Below are 20,561 nucleotides of genomic sequence, written 5' to 3' on the forward strand. Positions count from 1 at the left end.
GGATATTAGACATTCCGTTTTTTTTTTTTTTTTATGTTGCCACTATACTGTTGGAGCAGCCATAAACTACACAGGTTCATCTCGATGTTCTGGGCATCTTTGTAATGTTAGTGTTAGTAAAAAAGCAGGTAAAGGAGTAAAGTTTGAGGCAAACTAACATCAGTCACTCTGGGCTGTGGCTACACTGGCAGGCGTGAAAGCTTCAGTTGTCCGTCGCGTCAGGTCTCACTTTAAATCCTTCCGGGGCTTTGGGCGGTTCCTAGAGGAGACGCACACGGAAGCCTATTTAAACGCCTGTAGTCCTCTATTTCTTCGTTAGCGAAGTGGGCGTGAGAGGGACGTTTGAGTGACAAGATGTTGACACAGACAAAGGCGCATTCTAGTGTAGGCTCTATATGTTGCTGCCTTGCTACTTGGCTATGGAGTCAGTCGACAGTCGACTGGTTAATGTACTTGCCTTTGGAACGGGGGACCCGGGTACGCCTCCCGGCCGAGGAGTTTTAAAACTAGTTTTGTTTTCGCCGACGACTTGCGGACGGACAACTTACATCTGACGCTCTCCTCCGCGCGGCGTCAGATGTAAGCTGCCGACAAGCGTGTGTCACCCGGCGGTGAGAAGGAGAAGGAGATTTTTGATTGATTGATTTAAATATTTATTAACAGTTTGCAGAATTACAATACATTTCAAGCACAAACTCAATACAAAGACTGCATGTTAACTGTGAGTGGACGAACCAATTAAGCATTACACTTGTTTACAACAGGGTCCACATTGTTCAATTCATCAAAACATTAAAGACGTACAAATAGACACTTCTATATAGTTAAAGAACAGAACAGGAATTCATCATAAAACAGTGTTCCCTGACCGGGAATCGAACCCGGGCCGCGGCGGTGAGAGCGCCGCACCTTATCCACTAGACCACCACGGAGATGGGTAATGATGATGAGAAGGGCAGCACATGATGAAGAGAACGGGCTATTTTATAAAGTATAAAAAAAAGTTATTTTCAATGTCATGGATCAGGGTTACAGTAAATGACAATGTAATTCAGCCAGGGGTGCCATGGATGAAAAGATTACAGGGGTGATCTGAAGCAAACATGAGAACCAATGCTTTACTTTATTTCTTCAGGCGATTTTTCAATGTTTTGTTAACAATTTGGACATAATGTTACTTCGAGCAGTTCGAGCTGCCCACTGCCCAGATGTCTTCCTGTATCCCTTGACATGGCTTCACAATTCCCTCCCAGCTGGCGTTTGAGTGAAAGAAGACAACTACAAGTATAACTCCTCCCAGTGGATGGGCTGCAGGCTGCATCTGTTCCATTGGCTAGTGCCTATCACTTCCGGGTGACACGCTTCATTTTCACGCTTGTGCGCGGCTTCCATTTGAGTCTGTCCGTCGCGTCCATTTGAGACTGTCCGTAGCGTCCGTCGGGCGCGGAGGTGGAGCTTATTTTCCATCCACCAGCTGTCTAAAAAACCCACGAAGAAGAAAAGTTGAGCTTCAAGTTCACGCCTGCTGAAGGCTAGATGTGCTCACAGGGTCTGCCGTTCACTGTAGTGGAAGAGGTGCGCCTGGTGAGGGTTTTACTCCCGCAGCTATGTCGAGTCCGCCTACAGGAAATACGTAGGCTGCGACCATGAAACCGGTACGGAATCGGTCTATAGTGCAACATAGGCCCAATCCCAATCCACTCCCTTGCTGACTCAATGAGCCCTCACTGATTTAGCTGCGCGTTCATGTGAAGTCTGCGAGGGCTTGAGGGATGTCCCATTTGAAATCGGTAAGTCAGTGAGGGCTCAGCCCCGCCCCTTTATGTGCCCTTTGCCAAAGTCAGCGTCGATGCTGACTTTAGGCTGACTTTGGCAAATAAATTACCCACAGTTCATAGCGTTACCAGTGGAATGAGGGGGATCCTCCGAACGTCAATAATTTAGGTATGCAAATTAGTTATGTATCGCGATTAGAATGTCAACAAACACAATAGTGCTTTCTTACTGTTCTCAAAAGGAGACGGAGTGCAGGATATAGGCTATATATTTAATAACAATAATAATATTAAGGGAAACATGATGAGAAATGACTAATGAGCAAAGTAAAATAATATGGAAATGAAATGTATAATACACATTATTATATATGAATATTACAACTCATATCACACAGGAAAGTGTATTTATTAAACTAATAATAAAACGATCATCTTAAATACTAAAATAGACATGATAGACATGTATAAATAGGCCAAGCATGTAGGTAGGCACTGGCTGTGAATGAGGACAGTTTGTATAAAGTGATGCAAGTGTCATGAATGGCGGACTCATCTTCAAAGTGCTGTCCCATTTCTTTCACAACAATTTGGAGCCCTTGCAGCCTCTCACCCTCAAGCACTTACAGCTGACGTCACTAAAGTCAATGAGGGTTCAGGGCTCAGGGCTTGAGGGAGGCAATTGGGATTGGGCCATAATGCCACGCCTGTAGTGTAGTGTGTTGTAGACTGTAGTAAATAATATAGTTAATACATTATTAAATATAATGTATAATATATTATTAAACATAGTTGTAGACGGTAATAATATTAATAATAATAATAAAACTTTATTTGTATAGCACCTTTCATGACATGAAATGCAGCTCAAAGTGCTTTACAGACCAATGGAGAATAAAAAAGAAAAGCAAGGCAACGACATTAAAAAACAAGCAGTAATGCAATACAGTGAGGACATGAATAACAAAACAAAAAAAGATCAATTAAAAGCAATGTTGTAGAAGTGGGTCTTGAGCTGAGCTTTAAAAATGTCTACAGAGGCTGCCTGACGAAGGTACAGTGGGAGTTTGTTCCATGCCGTCGGCCGTAGAAGCAAAAAGCTGCTTCCCCGTATTTTTTAGTTGCCATCTTTTTAGGCAAAGCTAGCAGGCCAGCAGTCGAAGACCTTAGGGGGCGGTTTGGGACATATTTAGGCAGGCAGTCATGTAGGTAGGAAGGTGCGAGACCATTGAGAGCTTTATAGACAAGTAAAATAATTTTAAAATCAATCCTAAAAACAACCGGAAGCCAAAACTGGAGTAATATGTTCTCTCATCTTAGTTCTAGTTAAAACTCTGGCTGCTGCATTTTGGACAAGTTGTAATCTGTCAGTTGTTTTCTTAGGCAGTCCTGAAAAGAGCGCATTGCAGTAATCAAGCCGAGAAAAAACAAAGGCGTGGATTAGCGTTTTTGCATCGTCCAAGGACACATAGGCTCTGATTCGTGCAATATTTCTAAGGTGAAAAAAGGCAATCTTGGTAACATGATTAATGTGTGAATTAAAATTCAATTCAGAATCAATAATGACCCCCAGGTTCTTTACTGTACTGTTACTTTCTACAGTCAGGTTGCCAAGTCTGCTTATTATTGATTCTTTCTGCTCACTAGAACCGATTAGCTCGATTAGGTAGTAAATAATCTATAGTTAATACATTATTAAATATAATGTATAATAATAATTATTAAACATAGTTAATACATTATTAAAGCACATGCAGAACAATCACACCGGACAAAATGCATGAACATCCAAAACTGATAATCTTTTCAGAAAATGGAAATAAGGAAACTGAATACTTTGCATGCCTTTACGCTATAATAATAATAATAATTATTATTATTATTACATTGTTTTGATAATGTACCTAATTAGAATGGGCAATAAACGTATGTAACTTAGAATAGATAACATTTTATGTAGACATATATATAGTTTCATTATATAGATACTCCACTGTTACGTTCTTAGCTTTAATATACGTATGCTTTATGATGACAATTTTTAATGTATGTGATGTATGCCTTGCTTTTGCTTTTGTTTGTGCTTAATGTAAATCGCTCTGGATTAAGAACGTCTGCTAAATGCTGGGTCAAACCAGAGTAATCTAGTAAGAGAGGCGACAACATGCCTATGGGGCGGGCAATAGTTCCAAACATTGGAACTATCCCATTGAGATAGAATGAGCACTTCCGCATTCCATTGTTAGAACAATGGGAGTCACGCTGGCGTCGTGTCGCCACTCTCTGACTAGATTACTCCGGGGGAATGACGTCGTCAACGCCGGTGCTTCCCTGCTTCCGGGGTTCTCCAGTCAGTCAGCTGACTTTCTGAGTGTGTTTGTAAACAAGCGGTGGAGAGGAGAGACTTTACCGATATTATTAATATTATACACACTTTAGGAGCAACACGGCGTGCACGCTGTGTCCGTCCGGGACCGTCCTCTCCTCTCCTACCTATCCGTCCACGGCGTCGTGTCCTCCGGCCCACGGACTGCACGCTGTGTCCGTCCGGGACCGTCCTCTCCTCTCCTACCTACCCGTCCACGGCGTCGTGTCCTCCGGGCCCACGGCGTCCGCGACTCCACGCTGTGCCCCGTCGTCGGTCCTCTCCTAACTATCCGTCCACTCCTATCCGTCCACGGTCCTAGAGTCTCCTCTCCTACCTATCCGTCCACGGTGTGGTGTCCTCCGGGCCAACGGTGTGTCCGTCCTGGACAGTCCTCTCCTCTCTATCCGTCCACGGTGTGTCCGTCCACTCCTCTCCGTCCCCGGCGTGGTGTCCTCCGCCCTCCGCCATGGCAGAGAGCCAGAAGCCGCCGCTGAACCAGGAGGACCAGGAGGAAGAGGTTGAACAGCGACATGAGGAAGATGACGTGCTGCTTGTGTTGGACCAGGAGCAGGTAGGCTCTATAGTGGTTTAGGAACCACATGGTTCCCTTCCCAAACGTTTTCATGCCAAGGACCCCCACAATTGAATTTTACACTGATTAGCCCCGCGGACCCCCATTTGAAGAGATATGCCAGGGAGTCGTCATGCATGAGGCCTGTTATAAGCCAGTGTTGTTTTTGGCAGCAAATTTCTATTTTAGTTTTAGTCGTTGTCTCTTGAATAGTTTTCACTTGGTCTTAGTCACATTTTAGTCACCTGGAATGTTCTAGTGTTTAGTCTAGTTTTAGTCGACTAAATGTCATACGCTTTTAGTCGACTAAATCTACAGTTGATTTAGTCGACTACAATGCGTTTTGACAGGCCTTGATGTCGTTGTAATGACATATTTTACACTTTGGTTGCATGCTGAAAATAGCAGCTCTACAATCTCACAACGCGTCAACGTGTTGTGAGATTGTAGATCTGCTATTTTCAGCATGCAACCCAGCGTAAAACTAGATCTCTTGTCCACTAGTCCCTTACTAACATTTTAGTCTAGTTTTTATTTGTCGACGAAATTGTCAGTATATTTGGTCTTAGTTTTAGTCGTCATAGATTCGTTTTTATTTAGTTTTGATTTAGTTTTAGTCAGTGGAAAAAATGTAGTCGACGAACATTTTTCGTCTTAGTTTTAGTCGACGAAAACAACACTGTTAGGAACCACATGGTTCCCAAACGTCTACATGCCAAGGACCCCCAGATTGACACTGAATCTATGATGACTAAAACTAAGACTAAATATACTGACAATTTCGTCAACAAATACAAACTAGACTAAAATGTTAGGAAGGGAACTAGTGGACAAGAGATCCAGTTTTATGCTGGGTTGCATGCTGCGACGCGTTGTGAGATTGTATATCTGCTATTTTCAGCATGCAACCGAAGTGTAAGATATGTCATTACAACGACATCAAGGCCTGTCAAAATACATTTTAGTCGACTAAATCAACTAGATTTAGTCATGGGGCCTGTTATGTTATAAGCACCATGCATGATGAACACAATCAGCTTTATTGTCTCATGATTCAACATTCATTTACTAGGTAAAAGAGTGTGTGGAATTAGTTTTTAGTATTGATCGAAAGGAAAGAAAGGAAAGGTGTATTGGAGAGTATTCGGATGTTGATATTCATTTTATATTCATCCTTAAGGCTCATGCATACTTTTGGTGATAGCTCCAGAGTGAAAAGACTTGTCTGATAGTAAAAACAGAGGGATGGGTCTGTGTCCGCGGTGATAGCTGATCATCACCGCGACTGACGTAATGGTGTAGTTTTTTTCCAACCCTTTAAAAACGACACCGCGGTGATAAGCCATCACCAAAAACTGGAGTATGTATGAGCCTTTAGGGCCCCAAATCACACCGTAGAAAGCATGAGTGTCTCTTTCAAAACACAAAGTGGTTTTTTTGGGAACCAAATCCAAAGTGGGCGTGTCACTACTAGTCAGGTTGGAAGACGCAGAGGTGATATTATTAACCATCATAAAACATAAAGATAAAGAACGGAACCAGTTTTAGAACCAACGTTATTTTAAAAGGGGCCTGACTCAGAGTTACAGAGCTGTTGGTGTCCATGTGCGGTTCCATTCGTACACGGTCTGAGTTACAGGAATCCAAAGCAAAAACAATAAGTGATTATCTCAAATAATAATGATGATGTACAATAACTAATAATCCAAACTGCGCAGGTCTGCCAGGGCGAGGAGGAGGACATGGAGAAGGAGAGGAGGAACGTTGTTATGATGACCGACCATCATCATCATCATCATCATCATCATCATCAGCCTCCTGGTGGACAGTCTGGACACAGCAGCACGCAGTCCTCTCATAGGCTGCTGGCCTACAGCGATGCTCTCATCTCTATCATCGCCACTGTCATGGTACAGTATATTTATCATCTCTATCATCGCTACTGTCATGGTACCGACTCTATTAAATATGCGCGACCCATATTATTTTATTGGCATTTGGTAGAAAAAAAAGAAAAAAAAAAAAGAATACGACCAAGACCAAAAAGGTCTTTGATCATTAAAATTCTCTTTGATGAGACCATCGGGACAAGCAACCTCATCCTACGTTATAAAAAATAAAATCCACGTAGGAACCACTATCGTTTGTAACAACACTGTCAACACAGCGCTCCTCTGTGCGCCGCCATGTTGCTCAGCTCTGACCGCGGAGCGGAGCGCAGCCTCTAGACTAGAGCTGTTTAAAGACAGAGAGTGACGACAATGGACTGATCAATGACGCATGCAGCCCCACGAATAAGCAGTGAACGGAGATGTCGCAACTCTCTCAACTAAACCGCGCTGCCTCCGACAGAAATATTTAGGGGAACATGTTTTAACGTGACATGCAGACCCGGTTCAATGGGAAACACAAACACACATTGAATAACACACGCCGATATTGTTGTGTTTCTGTTGCGTGTGTGTTGTGGTGCCACTGCCACCGCACATTAAAATGCCACCAAAAAAATTGCCAAAGCCAACCGCAGGGCAGCAGAAAATATAAGCAATCCTATTTTCTAAACCTGCTGCCTCTACTCCAGGTATGTCACTGTGTAATGAAAACAATGTAAAGTTGTATTAACCATTAAAACTGCCACAGTTATTTCACATAGCCAAAATATGAAATATGTAGAAGCCTATCCATCATTGCCGTAGGATTTTTTTATTTAATCCTTGCTACCCATCCTTCCCACGAAAAAAATAATAAATAAAATAAAATAAATTCCTTGCTACCCATCCTTCCCACGAAAAAATAAAAAATAAAATAAAATAAAATAAATTCCCTACCTACTCAGCCCAAAAATGACAGCCAATCGGAAACCAAAGTTTTTTTTTTTTAGGCCTTACTGTATCTGTCATAGCTACTGTCATGGTACTGTATCTATTACTGTATCTATCATAGCTACTGTCATGTTACTGTATCTATCATATCCTACAGCGATGCACTCATCTATATCATAGCTACTATTACTGGTACAATATAATGATGCATCCTATTGTGACCCGCCAATGTAACCGCTCAACAACACACATGTCCTCCTTACATTACTGTACTTACTGTAACTGTATGTTTCCATTTCTTTATAGATATTACCTGTTGCACACACCAAGATTGAAGATGACGAGGTGAGTCGGCACAATGCACTCATGATGCAGAAAATATCTGTAAATATTACGGTTCTATGACATACCAATGTGTGTGTGTGTGTGTGTGTGTGTGTGTGTGTGTGTGTCAGGAGCTAAGGGAAAGCATTCAGCTGATGCTGTCAACAAAGATTGCCGTATACCTGATGACGTTCACGATTGTCACTATGGCGTGGTCTGCTCACGTTAGGTACGGATGTTAGCACTGCATGTTGACGTTTTCCTTTACAGTCATTAATTAATTTGTCCGTCCGTCCGTCCGTTCATTCATTCATTCATTCATTCATCCATTCATTCATTCCTGTTTTATGTTTCCACAGATTGTTTCAAGTCATTGAACGGATTGACGACAGTCTTGCTCTTCTGAACCTCGTAAGTGTCAATCAGCCGTGACTTTATAACTCATTTAGAGCTGAGGCAGATTCTTAAAAAAACAGTTTTAAAAAAAATACCTCATGTTTCTGTGTCAGTTCAGTGGTTTAAATACCTCATGTTTCTATATCAGTGGTGCTCAATATTTTATGTCAAGGACCCCTAGAATTATATGTAATTGGCCGCCGACTTCCATCTCAAAACATGTTGTTCCAGGAACCCCTCAGAAGCAAAGATTTGAGTTAAAAACTCAATATATATTCAAGGATTTGAGGCACATTTTCACGATTTTTCAAAAATAGCAGACCTACAAGCGAGTGCCGGGCTACGAGCTTGTAGATCTGCTATTTTTCAATAGCTAAAGTATAACATAATGCTTAAAACACTAAAAGGGGTTCCCGTTCAGAATGGATTAAGGTGGTGTTAGTGATAGTTTTATTTTTTCATTACAAAGTTGAAGCTATATATTCTTGATTCTTGACTTCAGAGTTCGTTGTGTCGAGTAAAAAAAGGAATCACTTCCATTTTACTTGTTTGCAGCATAAAGTCTCTGTCCTGATTGGATAAAATTGTTAACCCGACATGTTTGTTTGTTTGTTTGTTTTCTTTTGTTTTTACTAAAGATCTGTAGAGATATTAGTGAACATGAACTATATAGCAATGCTTACTTGAGGGCCGCCCTCTACAGTCATAATGTCTAATGTAAGTGTAACCCCCGCTAAATAAATAGATTGGACAGGATACAGAAGTACGGTACAAGCATAACAATAGTTTTATTCATAAAAATGGTACAAAAGGCTTTTATTTGTATATCAAAAATTGTTAAAAGTAGTGGTTGAGATGACTTAAAATGGGGAAGAATGGTTGTTTCACAAAACACATCAAAACTAAATAATAATAATAATAATAAAACTTTATTTGTATAGCACCTTTCATGAAATGCAGCTCAAAGTGCTTTACAGAACAATGGAGAATAAAAGAAAAGCAAGGCAACGGCATTAAAAAACAAGCAGTAATGCAATACAGTGACGACATGAATAACGAAAAATAAAATATCAATTAAAATCAATGTTGTAGAAGTGGGTCTTGAGCTGAGCTTTAAAAATGTCTACAGAGGCTGCCTGTCGAAGGTACAGTGGGAGCTTGTTCCATGCCGTCGGCCCGTAGAAGCAAAAAGCTGCTTCCCCGTATTACTTTGTTGCCATTTTTTTAGGCAAAGCGAGCAGGCCAGCAGTGTAAGACCTTAGGGGTTCGGTTTGGGACATATTTAGGCAGGCAGTCATGTAGGTAGGAAGGTGCGAGACCATTGAGAGCTTTATACACAAGTAAAATAATTTTAAAATGAATCCTAAAAACAACCGGAAGCCAGCGCAGTGAAGCCAAAACTGGAAGGGAAAGGAAAACGGGACAATGGTCCTTTACAGGGCCGTTTCAACTTGAACCAGGTCTCTTATGTAAGTCTAAAACCCCTGAACTGTCTCTCAATGGTGTCATACAGGCCAACATCTCCACCTGTAGATTCCTCATGTTAATCTCCTACACAGGATACTGGGGAAGCCACACCACCCCCAAACATTTGTCAGGGAACATCCAAGGCAGTGTTGTTTTTGGCAGCAAATTTCTATTTTAGTTTTAGTCATAGTCTCTTGAATATCTTTCACTTAGTTTTAGTCACATTTTAGTCACCTGGAATGTTTCTAGTGTTTAGTCTAGTTTTAGTCGACTAAATGTCATATGATTTTAGTCGACTAAATCAACTGTAGATTTAGTCGACTAAAATGTGTTTTGACAGGCCTTGATGACATTGTAATGACATATTTTACACTTTGGTTGCATGCTGAAAATAGCAGATATACAATATCACAACGCGTCGCAGCGCGACGCGTTGTGATATTGTATATCTGCTATTTTCAGCATGCAACCCAGCATAAAACTGGATCTCTTGTCCACTAGTCCCTTCCTAACATTTTTTTTGTTGACGAAATTGTCAGTATATTTAGTCTTAGTTTTAGTCATCATACATTCATACATCATTATTATACAGTATTCATACATACGTTTTTATTTAGTTTTTATTTAGTTTTAGACAGTGAAAAAAGGTAGTCGACGAACATCTTTTGTCTCGGTTTTAGTCGACGAAAACGACACTGATCCAAGGCTACACTACAGCGCACTGCAGCAAGTGTGGTACTGTAGACCCAAATGAATGGCAAGTCTGCAGCCGAGCATAGCTCTCTCACAACGCATGCACGTCGCGGCGTTTGTGAGAACCCACAACTGACGTCCTGTCATCTGCCTGTTCAGAACACCATTAAATAAATAAATATACGTCTCACTTAGGACTCTACTACCCTCTAGGGGTTACACATAAGGCTTAATGTACGACAGTGGAAAGAATAGTAATGTCTGTTTTCTCTCTGACGTTAAGGTTCCTGTTCTAATGTGGAGTTCTGCTTTGGGTTCCGTTTCAGGCCTGCATGATGATAATAACGTTCCTGCCGTACACGGTGAGTATACGATTACGTCTGCATATAATAATAATAATAAGGCATTTGTGAGTCTGTGCAATATTGTACTCTGCTGTTCAACCTGTTTAGTTAACCCATTCTGACCTGAGATCAGATTCGTACGAGGTTTCCACTGGACACACACTGGTCCGATTAACCCATTCTGACCTGAGATCAGATTCTAAAAATGTCAGTCGTTCTTTCGATTTTTCAAAAATAGCAGACCTACAAGCTCGTAGCGCGCCACTCGGTGGCGCGCTATGAGCTTGTAGATCTGCTATTTTTCAATGGCTAAAGCACGACGCGATGCTAACACCAAAATGGGTTCCCGTTCAGAAATTGTTAAATAGCTTTAGTGGTTGTAGTTGCATTGTGGCTAAACATTTTTTCGTTTGAAACATGAAGCCATTTGATTCTCACGTTGAGTTCACGACAGAACAGAAAGCGTGGAATCTGGTTTTTTTTTTATTTATTTATTCCACACTCGTAACGTAACAAGGTTTTTGCGTTTTTCTCTCCTCTGCAGTTCAGCCTCATGGCAACCTTCCCTAACAACATCCTGGGAATCCTGCTGTTCTGTGCCTGTGTCATGGTGATCGGTTTAATTCAGGTGAGGACTAGTTGTTCTCTGTGTGTGTGTGTGTGTGTGTGTGTGTGTGTGTGTGTGTGTGTGTGTGTGTGTGTGTGTGGGTGTGTGTGTGTGTGTCATGGTGATCGGTTTAATTCAGGTAAGGGGTAGAGAGGAATCAATGTATGATAATTATATATGTTTATTTGCGCACCCCCTGTCCCTCAAAAATATTTTGGAAAATGTGTCGGTCTTATAATTATTCAACCAATGCAAAGTAAAGGGTTCTTTTTCGTCACCACTGAACCCCTTATCCCTAATCTTCACTTTTTTTTTACTATTTTGCAAATCATTTTTGAATAGTTCAGCTAGCCAATCTACTCTGACACGCTGTGAGCTTGTAGACTGGCCATTTTAACTAGTGATGCACCGAATATTCGGCTGCAGAAAATATTCGGCAGAAAATGGCTAAAAAAGCATTTTCGGCCTATTCGCTTTCGGCCCAAATAGGAAAATATATCGCCGAATAGTGTATGCAATTAATGCATTCAAAAGAGCTGAATAAATGTTTTATGGACCCATAATAGTGATTATTATTTAAGTTAAGTTTTGCCATAACCATTCATTTTGCCAGTTTTAAGGTACGGCCATGACAGCAATGGTAGGAAAAAAGATGTATAATATTAATCATATTCGGTATTCGGTTTTCGGCCAACTGTTTCCTATATTTGGTATTCGGTTTCGGCCAAATTTCCCTTTCGGTGCATCCCTAATTTTAACTATTCAAAAATGTTTTGCAAAATAGTAAAAAAAGGCAAAGAAGTTTTAGGGATAAGGGGTTTAGCTGTGACGACAATGGAGCCCTATGACCCTATGGTTGACCCTATGACCCTATGGTTGACCCTATGACCCTATGGTTGCTTATATAGGACCACTACTGGTTGAACGGTAGTAATGGCTGAAGCACAACAGTCAGTGCAACATCAGTTTCCAATTGCAGCCGCCCGGACATAACCTACCAAAATGCAGCGTTATCAATTCAATTCAATTCATTTTGGTTAAAGTGTCAAATCACAACAAGTTGTCTCAAGACACTTTACAACCAATAAAGATCCACCCAGAGCAAAGCAATATTGTGACAACAATGGTAACGAAAAACTCCTCCTTTAGGAAGAAACGTCAGGCAGAACCCGACTCTAGGGTGGGGCGACCATCTGCCTCCACCGTGTCGGGGGGGGGGGGGGGGGGAGGGGGAATAGGAAGAAAGAATAGAAGAGAGATAGACAGGGTGGGCTCCGTGGAGGGGCCTGGTCCACATCTGGTCCACATCTGGTCCAGGTCGTGCTCTGTGAGGCCTATATAGTGTATATTACAAGCACTGCTGGGAGACAAACCCACACAACAATGTACGACTATGGTATTTAGCAGACACACAACACAGGTGAGGGGTTTTGGCAGGAGGTTCCCCTTATCTCTTTCATGTTCTCTCTCTTTCTCTCTCTCTCTCTCTCTCTGTGTCTCTCTCTCTCTCTCTCTCTCTCTCTCTCTCTCTCTCTCTCTCTCTCTCTCTCCCCTCTCCCTCTCCCCCCCAGGCTGTGATCGTGGTGTATGCGTTCAGCCGCCCGTTCCTTCTCAGCGAGCAGATCCAGATCTCAGAGAACCAGAACTTCTACAAGCACCACATCCTCCAGGTCATCATGAGGGTTCCTGTCATGTGCTTCTTCGCCAGCGTCTTCGCCTTCATATTCTTCCAAGTGGTAGGCTGATCTCCAACTAACTAACTAACTAACCCCTAACACTTCATATTCTTCCAAGTGGTAGGCTGAGCTCTAACTAACTAACTAACCCCTAACCCTTCATATTCTTCCAAGTGGTAGGCATCGTGAGCTTGTAGATCTGCTATTTTCAGCATGCAACCAAGTGTAAAATGACTCATACTGGATCTCTGGTCCACTAGTCTCGTGTAGCCAGACAACTATTCCACAATCTCCGAATGTTATATAGAGTCTGGAACTACACCATGGAAGCTGCCAAGATATATTTAACCCATTCTGACCTGAGATCAGATTCATTCGAGGTTTCCACTGGACACACTGGTCTGATTATAACCCATTCTGACCTGAGATCAGATTCAAAAAATGTCAGTCGTTCTTCGATTTTTCAAAAAATAGCAGACCTACAAGCTCATATCGCACCACTCGGTGGCGCGATACGAGCTTGTAGATCTGCTATTTTTCAATCGCTAAAGCATAACATGATGCCAACACCAAAATGGGTGCCCGGTCAGAATGGGTTAAAAATATATTTAGAGCTTATTCTTTTTATTTCCTTTTCTGCTAAAGCAACAAGCTATATATGCTTAGATGTTTTCTATTTATATTAGGATAGATGTGCGCGACTGTAAAGACGAAATAGAAGTGGCGAGGAGGGTCTTTATATTTTACTCATGATTAGAGCTTCCGTTGCTCCAGACTGTATGATGGAAGCATTTATATTTTACTCATGATCAGAGCTTCCGTTGCTCCAGACTGTACGAAGGATACATTTATATTTGACTCATGATCAGAGCTTCCGTTGCTCCAGACTGTACGACGGATACATTTATATTTTACTCATGATCAGAGCTTCCGTTGCTCCAGACTGTATGACGGAAGCATTTATATTTTACTCATGATCAGAGCTTCCGTTGCTCCAGACTGTATGACGGAAGCATTTATATTTTACTCATGATCAGAGCTTCCGTTGCTCCAGACTGTATGACGGAAGCATTTATAGTTTACTCATGATCAGAGCTTCCGTTGCTCCAGACTGTATGACGGAAGCATTTATATTTTACTCATGATCAGAGCTTCCGTTGCTCCAGACTGTACGACGGAAGCATTTATATTTTACTCATGATCAGAGCTTCCGTTGCTCCAGACTGTATGATGAAAGCATTTGGAAATTGCGAGAAGCAACAGTCTGGTAACGCAAGACTATTCCTGCCCTAACATTTTAGTCTAGTCTTTATTTGTTGACAAAATTGTCAATTCTATTTAGTCTTAGTCTAGTCCAGTTTAGTCCATTTTAGTTTTTGTCAGTGGAAAAAAGGTAGTCGACAAACATTTTTTGTAATAGTATTAGTCAACGAAATCAATGAGCCAACATGTTTCATGCATATTTTGCAAGGCTGGGATATTTATTGTCAATAAGAGAAGGAATTCTCTTCTACCTGACAGATTTATTTACAGAGTTTTTGGCACACAACCTTTAAGAGTTCATTTGCAAATTGGTTGATTTAACATTTTCTACTGGACTTATATGTTCTATTTAAATTGATGTTTATATGAGCATAATTATGAAACTTAAAAAAAAGAAAAAAAAAACATTTATCCACAATAGGCTGTGCAATGCTCCCCCCCCACTGGATGTATCATGAATTGCAGCTTTTGGATTGTAGAGCCACCGTTTTAGTTGACTAAAATGTCATGCGAGTTTAGTCGACTAAATCTACTTTGTCGGGCATTGATGCCGTCGTAATGACAGATTTTACACTTGCTGTGACGTGCTGTGATCTTGTAGATCAGCTGTTTTCAGCATGCAACCAAGTGTAAAATGACTTATACTGGATCTCTTGTCCACTTCCCAACATTGCTTTTTATTTGTTGACTACAATTGTCAGTATATTTAGTCATAGCTTTAGTCATCATGGCTTAGTTTTTATTTAGTTTTTATGTCGTTTTTGTCAGTGATTTATTCTTTCTTCGTCATAGTATTAGTCGATGAAAACAACTGTCTGTCTGTCTCTCTGTCTGTCTGTCTGTCTGTCTGTCTGTCTGTCTGTCTTCCAGGCCTACGTGCTGTTAGCCATAGTGATCTTCCTTCCGTACATCACAGAGTCGTTGAAATGGTGTCGCAGCAAAGCCATCGGTAAGCGAATTATTCATCAGTGTTGGGCAGTAGAGCAAGTTATTGTTTGTTGGGTCGCCAAATTGTTTTGGGGGGTCCCCAGATTATAAAAAAGGTAAAATAAATAAATATATATATATTTTTTTAACCCAGTTTGGGCAGGAACCCCTTTTGGTGTTAGCATTATGTTATACTTTAGCTATTGAATAATAGCAGATCTACAAGCTCATAGCGCGCCACCGAGTGGCTCGCTACGAGCTTGTAGGTTTGCTATTTTTTGAAAAAACGTGAAAATATTTATTTCAGAAAACTGGAGGATTTAGAATAATCTTTTTAAATTTTGAGGTCGGGCCTAAATGGGTTAATGTGTGTTTTCATCAGGTCAAAGGGAGGAGACTCCAGAGGCCATCCAGATGTTTTAATGTGTGTTTTCATCAGGTCAAAGGGAGGAGACTCCAGAGGCCATCCAGATGTTTTAATGTGTGTTTTCATCAGGTCAAAGGGAGGAGACTCCAGAGGCCATCCAGATGTTTTAATGTGTGTTTTCATCAGGTCAAAGGGAGGAGACTCCAGAGGCCATCCAGATGTTTTAATGTGTGTTTTCTCTAGGTCAAAGGGAGGAGACTCCAGAGGCCATCCAGATGTTTTAATGTGTGTTTTCATCAGGTCAAAGGGAGGAGACTCCAGAGGCCATCCAGATGTTTTAATGTGTGTTTTCATCAGGTCAAAGGGAGGAGACTCCAGAGGCCATCCAGATGTTTTAATGTGTGTTTTCATCAGGTCAAAGGGAGGAGACTCCAGAGGTCATCCAGATGTTTTAATGTGTGTTTTCTCTAGGTCAAAGGGAGGAGACTCCAGAGGCCATCCAGATGTTTTAATGTGTGTTTTCTCTAGGTCAAAGGGAGGAGACTCCAGAGGCCATCCAGATGTTTTAATGTGTGTTTTCATCAGGTCAAAGGGAGGAGACTCCAGAGGCCATCCAGATGTTTTAATGTGTGTTTTCATCAGGTCAAAGGGAGGAGACTCCAGAGGTCATCCAGATGTTTTAATGTGTGTTTTCTCTAGGTCAAAGGGAGGAGACTCCAGAGGTCATACAGATGTTTTAATGTGTGTTTTCATCAGGTCAAAGGGAGGAGACTCCAGAGGTCATACAGATGTTTTAATGTGTTTTAATCAGGTCAAAGGGAGGAGACTCCAGAGGCCATCCAGATGTTTTAATGTGTGTTTGTTTCATCAGGTCAAAGGGAGGAGACTCCAGAGGCCATCCAGATGTTTTAATGTGTGTTTTCATCAGGTCAAAGGGAGGAGACTCCAGAGGCCATCCAGATGTTTCTCTACCATCCCAACGAACCGCTCAGTAAAGACCGTGTGGAGGCGTTCAGCGACGGGGTTTACGCCATCGTAGCCACACTCCTCATCCTGGACATCTGGTTGGTTGAATTCCTTTATCTCTGTCGTAGTTACAGTATAGGGCTGTCACTTCACCTCTATATATTTTAATCCCATTCAAATGTCATTGCTTTATTATTTTTTAATATTCGAAACTCCAAAGCTGCTATTTCTCATTCAGTGCCACCTGGTGGACACCAGTGTTGGTCCTCGTTGCCACCTGACCGAAGCCCGTTATAACTAAAAGAAAGAAAATGTAATTCTATTGTGCATGTCATCACCTGCACACCAGATTAGAGGAATTTACAAAATATGGATTGATTAGGGGGGAGGCGTCCAAAGGCGTCATGTCTGTGGCATGGAATTTAAAGAGACTTTAGTTGTTACTGTACAATACTTTAAAACAGTTGTCATGTTGCACACATGCTTAAAATAGGTCTTGTTTGCGCTGCCCCTCGTTGTAAACAATGTATTTCCAACTCCAGCTTGTCTCAGTCCAGGCTGCATGAACAGCGCTCGGTTTCTGCCCCCTCAATGTCCTAACTCTTCTATTAGATGGCTCTGGGTTTCTGCCCCCTCAATGTCCTAACTCTTCTATTAGACGGCTCTGGGTTTCTGCCCCCTCAATGTCCTAACTCTTCTATTAGACGGCTCTGGGTTTCTGCCCCCTCAATGTCGTAACTCTTCTATTAGATGGCTCTCGGTTTCTGCCCCCTCAATGTCCTAACTCTTCTATTAGATGGCTCTGGGTTTCTGCCCCCTCAATGTCCTATAACTCTTCTATTAGATGGCTCTGGGTTTCTGCCCCCTCAATGTCCTAACTCTTCTATTAGATGGCTCTGGGTTTCTGTCCCCTCAATGTCCCAACTCTTCTATTAGACGGCTCTGGGTTTCTGCCCCCTCAATGTCCCAACTCTTCTATTAGACGGCTCTGGGTTTCTGCCCCCTCAATGTCCTAACTCTTCTATTAGATGGTTCTGGTCTGACGCTCTCTCAGTCAGTAGTATAGTGTTGATATCACGTGACCCGACATGCACCTTTTCACACGCTGGGGGGCAAGAAGCGGGCGGGGAGTTTTCACAGCGGTGGATTCGTTACTCAATACATTCAGCGAGTGGGTAAAAAATATAAAATGGAATTAATAAATGATAAAAGCTACATTTGAATGGCAATTTTTGCTTTCGAATATTATATTTTTTTCATTTTCATTCATATTATGAAATTCGTTCTGACAGCCCTAAGTTACAGTAAGAAGGTGTGTGTGTGTGTGTGTGTGTGTGTGTGTGTGTGTGTGTGTGTGTGTGTGTGTGTGTGTGTGTGTGTGTGTGTGTGTGGAGAGAGAGTCTGAGCACGAATGTTTATGCGTGTGTGAGGATGGCGTGAAGGGAAAAATGGAGAAAAAGAAGTGGCATCATTTGACATATTTGATTTGGCTTTTGTTGTAGATTAGAGGTTCTAGAAATATTTGATTTAAATTGAACTCATTGATGAAGTTTCACTGATGTTTCATTTTTATTTTATTTCTTGCTGGTGAAAAACCGATTAAATAATCTAGATTATTTTGAGACTGTTTTCCGATACCGATATGGCATTTTTATGGCTGATTCCGATTATGATATGATATGATATGATATGATATGATATGATACAGTACTTTTTTGTCAGTTCACACTGAAACTTGTCTAGCCAAGTATGCAGAACACATATACACACATTTGACATAAACACAAAGAACAAGACAATTTACATCCATAAAGACATGAAAACAAGAGCAATGTCCACCGCCTAGATTACCCCGTGGCTACTACACAACTCCTGATTAAGCCTCAGAGTCGACTGGTGGACAAAGGACCTCTTCAGTCTGACCTTATTGTATGATTGATGGAACACCATATCTCCTTCCTGAAGGCAGCAACCTATACTCTCTATATTAGAGGTGATATTCCTTATACTCTCCATACAACACATGGCTAGTATTAGAGGTGATATTCCTTATATTCTATACATCACATGGCTAGTATTAGAGGTGATATTCCTTATATTCTATACAACACATGGCTAGTATTAGAGGTGATATTCCTTATATTCTATACAACACATGGCTAGTATTAGAGGTGATATTCCTTATATTCTATACATCACATGGCTAGTATTAGAGGTGATATTTCTTATATTCTATACAACACATGGCTAGTATTAGAGGTGATATTCCTTATATTCTATACAACACATGGCTAGTATTAGAGGTGATATTCCTTATATTCTATACAACACATGCTTAGTATTTAGAAGTGATATTCCTTGCTAACCTTAGGATGCTGTTATCATACGTGGATGTCTCTGAAGTGGTTGTGAAACAATGCTAGCGATGACATCGTGCCTCCCTACTGTCCAGTGTTGTTTTTGTCGACTAAAACTAAGACGCAAAAATGTTCGTCGACTACGTATTTTCACTGACAAAAACAAATGAAAACTAAGCTACGATGACAAAATCTAAGACTAAATATACTGACAATTTCGTTGACTAAAATGTTAGGAAGGGACTAGTGGACAAGAGATCCAGTATACAGTAAGTCATTTTACACTTGGTTGCATGCTGAAAATAGCAGATCTACAAGCTCACAACGCGTCGCGACGCGTTGTGAGCTTGTAGATCGGCTGTTTTCAGCAAGTGTAAAAACACTCATTACGACGGCATCAAGACCCGCCAAAATACATTTTAGTCGACTACATCAACTGTAGATTTAGTCGACTAAAATCTCATGACATTTAGTCGACTAAAACTAGACTAACACTCTAGGTGACTAAAAAATGTGACTAAAACTAAATGAAGTTTCAGTCCAAAGACTATGACTAAAACTAAAATAGAAATTTGTTGCCAAAAACAACACTGCTATACTGTCTCCATGTGTCCCGTCGTTCCGTGGGGGGGGTCGTCCGTCCCTCCCTCCCTCTCCCTCCCTCCCTCTCCCTCCCTCCCCTCCACAGCGAGGACAACGTTCCCGACCCGGCCACGGTGGAGAAGCAGTTCGCGGGAAGCCTGGTGGCGGCGCTCCAGGCCTACGGGCCGGAATACCTGGCCTACTTCGGCTCCTTCGCCACGGTGGGCCTGCTGTGGTTCGTGCACCACTCCCTGTTCCTCCACGTGACGCGGGCCACGCGCCTCATGGGCCTCCTCAACACCTTCTCGCTGGCCTGCGTGGGCGGCCTGCCGCTGGCCTACCAGCTGACCCACGGCTTCCCGCGCGACTCCCGCAACGAGCTGGAGGCCGTCCAGATCAGCTGCGTCATCGTCTTCTTCGCCGGCGGCTTCCAGCTGGCCATCTGGGTGGCGGCGCTGTTCGACGAGCGGGCCACGCTGCACCCGGCGGTGAGGCACGGCGGCGCCGAGCACGCCTTCATGCTGGCCAAGCTGGCGCTGTACCCGGGCGTGGCGTTCGGGAGCTTCCTCCTGACGTGTGTCCTGAGCAGGTTCAGCGCGTCCATCTTCCACCTGATGCAGATCGCGGTGCCGTTCGCCTTCCTGGCGCTCAGGCTGCTGGTCCGCGTGGCCTCGGCGCTGGTCCGGCTGACGTTCTGCCCCGACGAGAGGCCAGGACCTCGGGCTGTCTTAGAGGAGGAGGAGGAGGAGGAGTAGGAGGAGGAGGAGACTAGAACCTCAGACTGTCTTAGAGGAGGAGGAGGAGGAGGAGGAGGAGGAGACTAGAACCTCAGTCTGTCTTAGAGGAGGAGGAGGAGGAGGAGGAGGAGGAGGAGACTAGAACCTCAGTCTGTCTTAGAGGAGGAGGAGGAGGAGGAGGAGACTAGAACCTCATTCTGTCTTAGAGGAGGAGGAGGAGACTAGAACCTCAGTCTGTCTTAGAGGATTAGGAGGAGGAGGAGGAGACTAGAACCTCATTCTGTCTTAGAGGAGGAGGAGGAGGAGGAGGAGGAGGAGA

At 42.3% G+C, this 20,561-nt stretch overlaps 1 protein-coding gene across 1 annotated transcript; it reads left to right on the forward strand.

Moving 5' to 3' along the window:
- Window positions 1–6,565: 6,565 nt before the first annotated feature.
- LOC310867059 (endosomal/lysosomal proton channel TMEM175-like) lies at window positions 6,566–20,260 on the forward strand (the record flags this gene model as incomplete). The annotated part of the gene is made up of 10 exons (XM_083776853.1): window positions 6,566–6,624; window positions 7,843–7,881; window positions 7,992–8,089; window positions 8,220–8,271; window positions 10,743–10,778; window positions 11,305–11,388; window positions 12,939–13,103; window positions 15,177–15,255; window positions 16,529–16,664; window positions 19,612–20,260. The coding sequence occupies exons 1-10, from the start codon at window positions 6,622–6,624 to the stop codon at window positions 20,258–20,260; spliced, it is 1,341 nt and encodes a 446-aa protein (XP_083632979.1). The 5' UTR covers window positions 6,566–6,621.
- Between the last annotated feature and the right edge of the window lie 301 nt (window positions 20,261–20,561).

The sequence above is a fragment of the Protomyctophum parallelum genome (assembly GCF_964188405.1).
Source record: "Protomyctophum parallelum genome assembly, chromosome: 11".
NCBI classification, from domain to species: domain Eukaryota; kingdom Metazoa; phylum Chordata; class Actinopteri; order Myctophiformes; family Myctophidae; genus Protomyctophum; species Protomyctophum parallelum.